The sequence below is a fragment of the Asparagus officinalis genome, chromosome 8, assembly GCF_001876935.1.
Source record: "Asparagus officinalis chromosome 8, Aspof.V1, whole genome shotgun sequence".
NCBI classification, from domain to species: Eukaryota; Viridiplantae; Streptophyta; class Magnoliopsida; order Asparagales; family Asparagaceae; genus Asparagus; species Asparagus officinalis.
In genome coordinates, this window is record NC_033801.1 from 89092860 (window position 1) to 89106842 (window position 13983).

The window sequence follows — 13983 nt, forward strand, 5'->3', positions numbered from 1 at the left end:
AATTTTTTTGGTCTTTATTTTTTGATAAATAGTACTTATATTTCCTACTATTAAACCTGTCTTTGAACTTTTATACTCCATGCACCATTATTTCTACATCACTCCTATCAAAATTCAACAATTGTCTCATCAATATGTCACTTCATGATATCTCCTCCTATGACTTTCACCATCTCGATCATTCAGCCAATCTCTCTCTAATTCTTATGCATTGCACGGGATATAAGCTAGTTAAACATTTACATACATAATTATTGCTACACGCAGCAACTATTTCACTCTCTATTTGTGGAAAATAACATCCACATTTCCTACTACTAAACCTGCATTTAAACTCTTATACTCCATGCATTATTTTTCTATATCATTCCTATCAAAATTTTACAATTATCTCATTAATATGTCACTTCACCTTCTCTCTCTCCTCGTTTCTCTTTTGCTAACCTATTGCCATCCAGCCATTCTCTCTAATTATTGTGCTTGTAAAGGCAATAAAGTAGTTAAACAAAAATACTTATGTACTAAATATATATATAACTATACCAAACCATACTATGTAATTAAGACAATTGTTTGATGAACTTTTGTAACAACAGTGAATTTCTGAAAAAGCAACTCACTGATATAATTAGTGGGATAACTTCTACAAACCAAACGGTTCAAAGTTGAGCAGAGATGAAAATAATTTAGGAAAAAAGTATTTGTTTTAAGGATTAAGAAAATATCATGACAGACAACCAATTGAGAACAAGGCAACCAAAACAATGTGCAATCCTTAAGCTCAGAGATGATAGCATGTCGCAAGCCCTCAAAAGGCATAATTGCCTTCAATGTCTTCAGAACTTGATTTAATAGTTGTTGGGACATAATTGGATTAGAACTTATCATAAAAAAGAGAAATTGACTGAAGTGAAGACTTAATCATCCATCCTCAGAACTTACAATTGTGCAAGCAAATACACCAAACTTGACAAGAAGCTGACAATTTCTCAAATTGCAAGTTCTAATCCAAACTTAGACCTAGAGATAAAATTGGACAAACCTCAAGTAACCTAAGCCCAGCTTGCAAGCTCCAAGAAAGCAAGAACACCGTCACTTGAACTATATTGCAACAAACAATAAATAATAAAACCAAAGATCATTTAGAGTAAAGTGGCGCAAAAAGAGAAAACATATTCCCATCACAAGCCCATTGCCACAACACACAGGATAATTGGGTGTCACTGAAGAAAATGGTGTGATTACTAAAACAATCAATTAGGTTCCTTACAGTGAGGTAAATTAGCACTTGACAGCTACCATCAACCTTCACTGGCTTTCAGCAACTTCAGCAGCCATCTCATGGCCAGGAGTGGCCAGAAAATGAAGGCAACATTGTGTCTAGACCCATAAGCAATTGGGTTATGGTATAGTAGCAAACGGTAGGAGATGACAGAGGACCAGAGTCTGTAGAGTATTGTTTTTAAGTCCAATTTTTTGTCCAGAATTTATTATTATCCCCGGCGATCATTTCATTACATTACCTACACTATCAACTTGAAATTCTGTGCCAAAAAGCATGTACAAATAGCCAAACACGTTTTTAGAAATTGTGTAAAAGTTCTTATGGCTCTTGAAACTAGATTCCCAAACAATAAATCTAGAAGAGATAAAAATACCAAGGACTGCTCTAAGCTATGTTTGGATGGTGTTATATCCAAAAACATCGATATTAGGGATGAGGATATAGGCCAATGGAACTAAGTTGGAAGATTTGCTCGCAGTATAAAAACCTAGTGAACATTAGAAGAGACCCGTGAGGAGTAAGAAGTCATGGAAAGTGATGCAGGAAGATCATGGGCCCTTAATCTAATGCGATTAGGATTTATGAGAATATTAGCTTTATTAATAGGATTTCATTTTATTCTATGTAATATTCTTTTTAGTTAGTTCATTACGATTTGATTTTGACATCTCTTTCTAGTTTAGTTAAGATTTTATTTAATTATATCGTTTAGTTTTGTTAGGTCTTGATTTGATAGGATTTTGATTTACTTCTTTAGCTATTTGGATGCTTTCTTTTTCTATAAATAGAGTTTTAATCCTCCATGAGTAGTAAATCTTGATTAAAATCTGTTTATGAGTTTGAGAAATCTCTCTAAGCATGTGAATTGCTTATTTGGCATGTGAAGTGTCATGGTATGAAGCCCTCGATGTGAAGACTATTCTTTAGGTCTGAAGCCCATGGGTGAGAGGTCCTTCTTTATCTTAATCATTGTTTTAAATATCCCCGACATGGCCCAATATATTGCCTGAAATATCCTTTTACAGGCTCGATGCAACCGATATGGTCTCTAAACATCCTTCATCAATTTTTGGTTATTTTAGGTGACATATCCCCGATAATAGCCGATATATTAAGTGATGTGTTGGCTGATATATCCTTTTATATAGCTTGTCGTAAAACAATATACTACGTTTGCCAATTTTTTTGGTGAGATATCATGATTTTCCCATTATATCAAATGATATTTTGGCCTAAACAAAATCAAATGAAATGTTGCAACGTTGATTTGTATTTTTGTTTGTTTTACAATATTGATTAGTGATCCTAAACATGTATTATTTATATTTTGCATGCTTAGATTTTATTAACTATGTTGAGATTACGTTTTACCGCATTATCATATATATGCAAACACCCGTTATGGCATTCCAATATTTACCACATATGCATGATATTTCCCCGAGATCCGTAATCCAATAAGAATTTTGATCATCCAATATTTTCCCGATATCCGATATTTAAAACCTTGATCGTAACCCTCCAACTATAATCCCACTCAATCAAAACCCACTATACAAACATCTAAGCCATTTATCCACTCCTCAAAAGAATCCCTATCATTCGACTCAAGTGAATCGACTCAAGCGAATCGACTCAAGCGAAATACCTGAAAAAACCTAATATTCCCAAAAGGGTTTACTATTCATAGTTGAAGAGTATACTCATCCCTATTCACGATTGAAGAGTAGTATTACTAGTCACGAGATGAAAGAGTAGTGCCCATTAGGAGAAGAACAATACCCATTACTTATTTCCTGTTTATTAACGTCGTCCAGATTGTCCTACTTGTTGTCCTTCGTTGCCTAATAAATTATCAACACATTCTCATCACTTTGAAGTCATGTTTAGAACGAAGCCCTCCGCCCGTTCTCCATCATTTAGTATTAGAGTTGAATGATCCATCTCCATCTTCTCTCCTCCAAAAAAAACTCATTTCATGATCTCAAGCTCATCAAAACCAAAGCCAGAGACGAAGCAAGATCCAAACTCTTCATAATGACACCACAAGAAGCCTACAATTCCTTCTTAGTGTTTTCCACGAGGAGATTGAATTTAAAGAGGGAAATTTTGGCAAATATTTTATCCAGATTTTATAGATCTTTTTGTTTTGGAAATATTTAATTCAATCTTTTTATTTTAGGTTGGATTTCCTTAGTATTTGATGTTAGGATATTCAGGGATCTTTGAGATTTGATTTTGTTAGATATTTATTTTGTTTTCTGAGGATTAGATGTTAGAATCTTCGAAATTTGATTTTATCATCCTTAAGAGTTGTCTTTTGTTCTTTAAAGTAAGCCTCCTTAAGAAGGCAGATTTGATTAATAAAAAAATTTGAGATTGAAACTTGCATGTGAATTGCTAATAGTGTAAAGCCATGGGTGTGAGCCCCCATGTATGAGGCCGCTAGTGTGAAGCCTATACATAAGTAGGGTGTGAAGCCCTTCGGCATGAAACCTATTTGTCAAAACCTCTCCTCTTCATTAAAACCTACAATCATTCCCTTTTCGGGTTGATCCAGCAAACAGCCAAAAAAAACTACCAAACAGCCCAAAAACCCAAAAAATAGTCCCAAAACCCGCCAAAAAGCCCCTAACCTTTGCCCCATTGCTGTCCTACTGAGCCTACATCATCAATCCTTCTTCAGCAGCCAACATATTATCAATTTCCAGCAATATTCAACTCGGGTCAGATTCAACAAGCAGTCTATAGTCATGTACAGATCGAAGCCCTCCACCCGCTTTCCACCCGTTTCCCATCAGAAAGGAATTATTAGAATGGCTACATATGTATAACTGGTGTTTGTACATCTTTATGTTTTGAAATACTTGTATAAAAATAACATCATAAAAATATTAAATTATCTGTTAAAACACATGATTTGGAAATACTCTGTGATAATTCTAGGCACTTTAGGAGGACATTGTCACTGTAGCAGCTATGCTCTTACACAATAGTATATACAAATTATGCTAGCCCGTGCTGCATTATTTTCTAACTAAGATACACGCCTGAATAATGCCTATCAAAGGTTGTAACATATCAAATTGTAGGTAGCAGGGACCACACAAATAATTGTTGAAGCCTGGACCATACTGGTTGCCATTATACACAATCTAGGTTGCCATTATACACAATCTGGGTATGAGGAAACAAACTGATTCCTGTTGTAGGAAAGTTGGTCCAAGCAGTCATCATTATAAGATGTCAGTTTAAGATTTAACATGAAGGTTAATCAGCTTAATAGGCTTACCAGGTAGATTATTGTTGCAGACAGGATAGTCAACAAGATTACGTATGTGAATTGCATAATTCCCATGGATAAAGAAAATTTTAAGTATGTTGTAAGAAGTTGAGTATTTTCAAAGCATTACACGGATCTTTCAGACGTATATATATATATATATATATTATATATAATATATATATATATATATATATATATTATTATTGTATATGAATATCATGATATATGTATATATATATATGTATATGTATGTATATATATATATATATATAATATAATATATTATATATATATATATATGAGAAAAATGGAGAACCTTGGTACCAAGTTGCTTCAAGCAACTTGGTAGTGATGTGGCTTAATCTGGCCCCTACATCACACCTCGAAGATAGAGCTTTAACTACCTTCACCAACTCCAATGTAGATGTAGAGACGGGATATAGCGCCATATCACTACCAAGTTGCTTGGAGCAACTTGGTACCAAGTTTCTCCATTTCTCTCTCTCTCTCTCTCTCTCTCTCTCTCTCTCTCTCTCATAATATATATATATTATATATATATATATATATATATATTATATATATATATATATATATAATATATATATATATATGAAAATATGGAGAACCTTGCTACCAAGTTCTTCATTGAACTTGATAGTGACGTGGTCATATATGGCCCCTACATCACGTCTTGAAGATAGAGCCTCAATCCCTATTCACCTACTCCAAAAAAAGCTCCATCTTTCGAAGCGTGATGTAGAAGGCAGATTTGCCAGCTCACTACCAAGTTCAATGAAAGAACTTGGTTCCAAGGTTCTCCATATATATATATATATATATATATATATATATATTATATATATATAGTATAGAGTGCTTACACAAATTATTAGATGTGTTCCACTTGTCCTGTAAGAGCTCATCCTGAATTAAAAAGGTCAAACATGTTCTAAAAGATGTGAATTGAAAAGGTCAGACATGTTTTAAAAGAACGTGAACCAGACCAATAGTTGTAGCCCATATCATCGAGCAAGTATGTCGATAATGAAGTAACTTTATTTGCAACGACTATTGTAATATATGCTTGAGACTACCATTTTCCAATGGGTAAGTTGAAAATATATCTCGTAGTTTTGTTGATACAGATTAATGATCATGGAAACATATCTAAGTTATGGATGCAAGTTTGGATATTTTGGGATCATAATATTCTTGTGAACTATATATGAAGGAAGATTTTTGTGCAGGTTGAAGGTAGGCTTTACAAATTTTCTAGTTAAGTGAATTTGTGGCACGTACCAAAGATTCTATAATTGATAATGATTAGATCAAGGCATAACACTGTATAGTGAAACCTTAATTAGAGATTTGACAAATAAATAGACCTAGTTATGGATCGTAGAGTTTAAGCCCATGCCACCAAGAGCTTGCCTTCCTGTGAGAGCACCACCCTTAACCATAACAAGCAGCAAACCGAATTCCACTAAAGAGCCAAAACCAGTGTTGTAAAAAACGGCCTAACTGGATGCCTAGGCGTCCGTCTAGGTGTAGGCGGAGCCTTGGCCGCCTAGATTTGGCCTGAGTGGCCAGTCCAGAGGGCCACTCCGCCTAGGTCTGTCTAGGTTCACCTAGGTTTTTGAACCATAAACAAAAGAAAAAAAAACCTAATTTTAAACTAAAACCCAGCCCAAACCCGAACCAATTACTAAATCTTAACCTAACCCAATCTCTCTGACTCTCTCTCCCTCTCTCTCGCGTATTTCCGCCGTTCTACCGCTGCATCTCTCCTGCCGCCTCCTCTCCCGCGCCTCCTCATCCTCTTCACCGCTACCTCTTCTTCACTCCCGCCACCTCTTCACTAGCTCCTCTTCTTCACCACTGTCTTCTCCTCGAGCTGATCACTACACTTCCTCCTCGAGCCACCTCGACTCCTCTTCGCCGCCCCCTTTCTCTTCATCGTCAGCCCTCTTCTCTTTTCAAGGTAAAAATTTTATTTTTTTATTGTTTTATTTTTTTCACTGTGATTAACTGATTATGTTGGACATGGTGATGTTTCTTAGTATTTTGTTGCTATTTTAGCTATTTAGTATTTATGCATGGTTGATTATGGATCTAAGATTATTATTTATATTTTTTACAATTTTATATGAAATTATTACATATTTTTGTGAATTATTATAATTAGATAAATTTAAAAATAGGCGCTAGGCCCCGGCTCGAACGCCTAGTCCACCTAGTGTCTTCTGTAACATTGGACAAAGCATGTATATGATAACACACTTGTTTCAGATGCATACATTGAGCATAAATGCTTAGGTGAGACACACATTAAGCCTACGAGCCAAAAACAATCACTATCCTAATGCAAGTTCTTGAAGAAAAAGTGTAATAAGCTTCTCACTATATTCTACCGATCTACACAAAAAGAAAACACATATGATTTCACAAAAATTTAAGGCAAATTATTTAAAGGTGAGACAAAAGGAAATAGCCAATACATTTAACTGTACCAGTTATGTCAATTTCATGATCTATTACAATCTACTTACATGAGTCGAGCTATCTAAGTGACAATTGTCAAATTATTTTCATTCTAAGTGACCATTGTCAAATTACTTTCATACTAAGATGCAGGTGAAAAAAGAAACTAACACTCAGGTTACCTTTTATAACTGATCCACAGCCAATCTTGAATGTGAATGGTTTCTGTCCAGGATCTTTAGTACTGAGAATTAACATAACCATACAATCACATCTAGTTAGGAATTTATAATGAACTTAAATGGACATTTACAATATGCAAGAACGATAATTAATAAAGTCATAAGCTATTGTACCTCCAAAACTTTTGTGAGAGATCATTATTCTTGCCTGCAAGAAAATTAAAAGGAACATAACTACTAACATTTACACAAAAGGAGAAAAGGAGAAGAGGGAGGAGGTTCACTGAAGCATTTAAGACAATCATATACACTACAAATCTATAATGAAGCTAAGTAGCAATAGAGGAACACAGGGGCATTTTTATCCCGTAGAAAGCCGATGATTAATCAATTTTCTAATTAGATTAAAACGCATCTTAGAAGCAAGCAGGGTACAAGATACCTCACCTCTAGATTATTCATTTACACTAGAACCAAAAGGTCCTTCATAACTTATATGTTATCCATTTTTATAAGTTACAAAAGAGGATTCTGAATATTTTTAAAATTTAATTGGAAAAGTTATCTGCTTGATGTGTACAAGTCTAAGAAAATTAATGATGCAATACAGCCATCTGCAAGCATGGGAAATAATCAATTATAGGCATAAAAAAAATCAACTTGTTACTGCTTGCATCACTATAATTCATGAAAATTTACTGGACGCTGAGTCTCTAAGAGAGTGCATCACATGCAAAATTAAGATGCTCCTCCACATAATTTTATATTGTCAATATTGTCATACTTCAGTTGCCTTTTCTTTTAAGAAAGGATATCAATATCAAATGTGCCTAACATGAACAGAACAGGACTTCAAAGGAAAGAAATATTGGAACAAACAATAAGAGGCTGAGAATTGACAGATGTAAAAACTTACTGGAGCAGGAGCAGAGGTATGTCTAGATGAGACAAAAATGGATGGAAGAAGTTCAAAAGGATGACAGGATGACGTAGTTGTTGACTTAGCCAGGCCATGGTGCTTAACAGAGTTGGATGGAAGAAAACAATTCATTTAGCTCTTTCAAAAGGTTCTCTAGGCTTCTTTCTTCTTTTTGCTCTTACTGTCATTGTTGTTTACTGCTATACCACTTCATTGTTTCCTATGGATAAAAATGGAGCTAACAAATTCTAAAATAATTATAAATTGTTAACTTGTTGGCTAAGGTGGGACTGATTTGCCCTGTAAGTGCGGAAGCATGATCCACTAAAAGCAGGCACAAGAAAAATCATAGATCATAGACAATCATAAAAAAGCAAACCTTGGTTCTTCCATATTTTCTCCCACGTTTCTACCTAGCACTACCTGGCACTAGGAGTCGATCTACATCTTTCTGTCCTAGAAATCTCATTGGTTACGAAACTTTTTATAGTCCCTCAAAACCGTAAGTAATTCTTGAGAAAGTCATGTCATGGTATTTAATTTAGCTTCGAAGAGATCCAAATATATCATCACTTTAAAGTCTTAATTGAACTCAAACATTTATTCCAAAGTTTCTAAGTTTATTGGTAATCTAGATTGGAAAATAAAGCATGACAAAAAGAATGATGTGGAAAGGTCATGGAAGATAAAAAGTGACTGGAAAAAAAACATTATCAGAGAGGGCCTATAAAGTCTTGTCACTACACTGAAAATAATCTACTAGTTAAGATTACTACCCAAATATCTCCAATGACCATCGGCCTAAAACAAGCATGAGAACTTTACAGAAAAAGAAGGATTAACAAATATAGATATCCCAATTTTGACTGGCAATCCCTTCAGTAAGCTTTCTCAATTAAGTAGCAATAGTTTATTGCAATATTAAAAACATGAAGATAACTGCCATAACCATTAGGCTTTAGGTCTACGCTTCTGCATGATGGGAGGAACTACAAGTGCATCTTTAATATGAAAAGACAGAAGACACTGGCCAAAGTCACTAGAATAATGTTGTCTGAGAAGCTTGAATCCAGATCTACTCAATGTGAAGCATTATCAAAAAATTAAATGAAAAGATCTATCAACAAGTCTAGCTTTCAACCATTAGAAAAATTGAAATAGAAATTGTTATGGATCACATTAACAAAATTAACATTGCCTCCTATCCAAATCACCAAAATACCAAATATCACTTCTGACAAATCTAATCAAAAGGAAAATGTCAGTAAAGTTTGTTAATGAATTATACTGACAAAATAAAATTGCCTTCTTATCTTGTTCAATCAATATTCAATGTCTTCGAGTTGGTTCCTGAACTTGAAGAAGGTGAGAGACCACTAATAAGCAAAAGAAAACTAAGAGTAGGCACTAACAATTTTAAATCACCATCTACAGTCACATAGGCAGCACCTAAGTCCTAAGTCATTATACCAATGCGAACAAAAACTGTCAGACCAATTTCACATTAAGCTAAATCTAACAGATACATGATAAGGCTTTTGCCAAAATATGATCATATAATCAATAGTGTTACATATGCTAAGTCCTAAACACGTCTATTTTTAACTGACATGCAGCCTTCAGCCTTCCATCCATCTATTTTGATTTTCAGCTTTCTCCACTTTCCAATATAGAGCTATCTACTAGGTTGGACAAAGATTGATAAATATGTCTATCCTAAAACGGACACGCTCATCTCAGGTCGTAAACAAGGGCTTTATCCATCCAGTCCCATCAGGCCTGTTTGGTTGTATTTGTGAAAGTTGAGGATTTATGGCACAACATGGAAAGTGGACTTCCACGCCATCACTTTACAATTGAGCTTTTCCTTTGGCATACTATTGTGAATCCTAATATTATAATAATACATGACAGTAATACATTGTTTAGTTTAAGTAATAAATTTTGGAAAGTGACCTCATATGGAAACCCATTTAAAGGGAGCATTTTACTCACTAATCTCTGATTATCTTAACAACTATCTCTTATCCCTTTGATTATCTAAATAATTTTCCATTACCCCTTGATTTCCCAACAAACCTATCCACTCAGCCTATATTCTCTAAACAATAATTTCCTGATCTCATCCCTTTCCTCTCATTCCTCCCTTCAGCTGAAGCACCAAGAAAAATAAACCCATCAACTTCCAATTCAACTCCATCAGGCATCAAAGCCAGAGAAAACCAGCCGTAGTTGAAATGAGCTGTAGCCAAAGATAAAAAAAACTACAAAAACCAAGTAGCAAAATGCAAGTAAATTTTAACCTGTAACTAATCCCTCCCTCATCAATCCTTCTCTTTACTTTCTTTCCTTCACTATTTATTAATCACAAAACCCCAGCTAAAAAACATTTTCTCAGAGCTTTTCATCTTCCTCTTCTTTTTCATCCTCTCCATCATGCCCCATCTTACCCACCATCATGTGCATCATCATCATGGCGATTGGTTGTGAGGAGGTAATGGCTCATTAATTTAGAATGTTGGATGTAGACAAAGGACCTTTGAGGACTCGAGAGGTAATGGCTTAAAAAGAGACCAAAAAAGGGGTGATTAATTTTGTCTTTTAATTAATTTATTTCTGACAGTGTCAGGCTTTCCGTGGAAATCGTTTCGGTTATGGGGTTGTTTGGTTGCCTTTTTCTGAGAGGAAAACTTGGAAAATGTTAAAATTGTGGATTCCACAAGCAACTTTCTCAAGTTTACATTGTTTGGTTGCACGTTTGGGGATTGTTCGGTTGCCCCTAAAAAACTTGAAAAATGCTAAAATTGTAGCGTTCACAAGCAACTTTCTCAAGTTCACATTGTTTGGTTGCATCTTACCAACGAAGAAGATTGACAATGTGTCCACACAAAGCTGAAGTGCCACCCAAAACTAAATTCATGCAAAGGGCCTATTTGGTTGAATTTGTGAGGGTTGTGAATTTATGATACAGCATGAAAAGTAGACATCCATGATCCTTCTTTTTTTAACATTTCATTGTGAATCCTAATATGATAATAATACATTATTTGGTTTAAGTGATAAATTTTTAGAAAGTGGAATGATGTGGACCACATTAAAAAGGATCATTTTATTCCCTAATCTTTGATTATCTCAACAACTATCTCATATCCCTTTGAATATCTAAAAATTTTCCATCACCCCCGTGATCTCCCATCAAACCTATCCCTTGAGCCACTCTTGAGTCTTAACAACCCTCCTAAATTTCCTGACCTCATCCCTCTCCTCTCATTCTTTCCTCCAGCAGAATCACCAAGCAAAAGCATTTCCCATCAAACTCCAATTCAACTCCTTCAGGCATCAACACCAGTAAAACCAACCTGAGTCCAAGGTCGCTGAAGCCAAAGAATATATTTAAAAAACTACATAAACCAATTAGAAATATAAAAGAAAATTTTAACATATATCCAATCCATCCTTCATCAATCCTTCTATTCCTTCACTATTTATCAATCCCAAAACCTAACTAAAACTTCCTGACAGAGCTTTGTCATCTTCCTCTTCCTTTTTATCCTCTGCATCATTTCACGCCCCATCATGCCCATCATCAGGGCATCATCATCATCATGGTTTGCGAGGACTTGAGAGGATTTAATAGCTGAAAAGGGGCGACTAGTTTTGTATTTTTTGGATATATCTCCTCTCCAAGTAGATGGTAATTGGAAAGTGTCCAATCGCCTCAATCGTTGTCCTCTACTCCTATTTCAAGGGATGAGATGATGCCACGTAGGATTACCACCATTGCCTTGAAAATCACTATTGTCTTAAAAATCACTATTGCGAAAATACTATCACAATACTGAAAATCCTACGTAGCATAATCTCGACCAATGTTATCGATAGCGGATAGCGTCGCGTAGCGGTGAGGCATCGCTAAGGCTATTCCGGGCTATTGCGGCAAAATAGCGATAAAAAGCGAAAAGTCAAATAGCGGTCTAATTTAGATATGTATAAATACTAAAAAAATTAAAAAAAATCTAAGAAATCTAAAATTACATATTGGATGATCTATCCTAAATATGAAATAGACATGTAACCATCACGTAATACCGAAGATGGCTGAAGGAGTCAAAAAGTCATCTTCGAGAAGAAGAGCTTAGTGATGACAGGACCATCCTAAGAGGAGCTTACAGTGAAAGAGGTGAGAGGAAGTATCAAGGTAGGTGCCAGAGGCTATGAGAGGTGGCGGGAGTATGATGAAAATCACAGGATACAGTGGAATGTAATGGTCAAGGGTTGAGTTTAATTTAAAAAAACAAACCTAAAACCGCTTTTAAATAGCAGTCAAAAAGTAAATTTCGAATGCAATCGCTCACTATTTACCGTTATGACACACTATTGACCGTTTTTACGATCAGACATATTCTACAATATATCACCGCTATTGCGTGATAGCATATCGGGCGATAGCGTCACGTGAAGGGACCGCTAACGCTATTAGCGCCGCTATTGCGGGGCTATTTACCGCTACTTATAACAGTGATCTCGATGCTTAAAAATTAGGATGAATATAGGAATTTGAAAAAATCCAATACTCTCCAATTACCACCTAATTGGAGAGGATCACAACCCCTTTTAAGTAATTTATTTCATACAGTGCTAGACTTTCCATGGAAATTGCTTCAACTTTAACTTGTGAGGTGCATCTATGACATGCTACAACAAATCAACATCTACACTCTTAAAAAAACAAGAGTGTAATCAAATTAGCAAACTAATCAGAGAAAACCAGAGAGAGAAAAAACAACCTAAGAGGCGAGACGATCCTTGTTGAACTAAGAAAAGCACAAAATTGCCAGACATTTTAAAGATTCTGGTTTGCTTGAAATCCAGATCAAAGACACAAGAAATAAACTTTGATTTGAAAGAAAAAAAAACCCTAGAAAAAGAACGAGGAGAGAGAAAGAGGACCGAATCCAGTGCAGTGTACGGTGACGGATTGGCCGCGGACGACCTTGGGGCCGTTTCCGGCCTTGATCACTTGCTTCTCCACTCCCATTTATTATCTTATGCCTGCGGCTGCTACTGACTGCTAAAGGACGACGGCAGCGAGATTTTTCTTTCTTTTTTTCCCTTTTTTTTTTACACTCGTTTACTGTGGTGATCGGATGGCCTGGGCCGATCGAGATTTATTTGAGCGAGTAAATTTTCAAAACAGCCCCAAAACGTTTTTTATTTTTTAAAATCGACCCATTTTTTTGTAGGACATGAAAAATTCGGGTTTAAGGATTCTAATTGTGGTTTAACACCCTCCTAAACAGTCGGGATTGGTAACCCCGGCTGTTTAGGAACTTCATTAAGCCCACGTGACAAAAAGTGGATCGATTTTGATAAATAAAAAAAGGTGGGTCGATTTTGAAAAATAAAAATCTCTTTGGAGCTGTTTTGAAATTTTGTTCTTATTTGAGCTGGTTACGGACACCTGAGATGCGCGTGACTTATATTTTATTTTCTTTCTTTTGTTTTTGCTAATAATAAATTCTTTTCTTTTGTCGGCAAGACTCGGCCACCTAGCTTTTTTTTTCTTCGCTTTGTATGGTGTAGATTAAATTTGTGGGTGTTTGGTAATCATTATTTTCATTTCAAATTCTAGAATTGCGTCAATTTTAGTGTTCGGATTCAAAAGAATTTGAGACTCATAAATTGACCCAATTCCAATAGGCTTTTAGTTCTACATTTAGTCTGAAAATTGTAAATGACAGCTAAGAGGGTACCATTTCTATTTTGTTGCCAACTACCGATTTGCTCTCAATCACTCTCTCAACTCTGATCGCCACTTCTCTGCTCT

The 13983-nt window shown here is 35.3% G+C and overlaps 1 protein-coding gene across 1 annotated transcript in view; it reads right to left on the reverse strand.

Annotated features, from left to right (window-relative positions):
• The window catches only part of LOC109851601 (peptidyl-prolyl cis-trans isomerase FKBP12), a 16248-nt gene extending 2942 nt beyond the window's left edge, over positions 1–13306 (reverse strand). Inside the window, exons 1-3 of the mRNA XM_020421830.1 lie at positions 13107–13306; positions 7412–7445; positions 7238–7299 (exon numbers count right to left, since the gene is read on the reverse strand). Of these exons, the coding sequence (XP_020277419.1) occupies positions 7238–7299; positions 7412–7445; positions 13107–13194 (184 nt within the window). The 5' untranslated portion in view covers positions 13195–13306. The remainder of the gene's footprint in view (positions 1–7237; positions 7300–7411; positions 7446–13106) is intronic.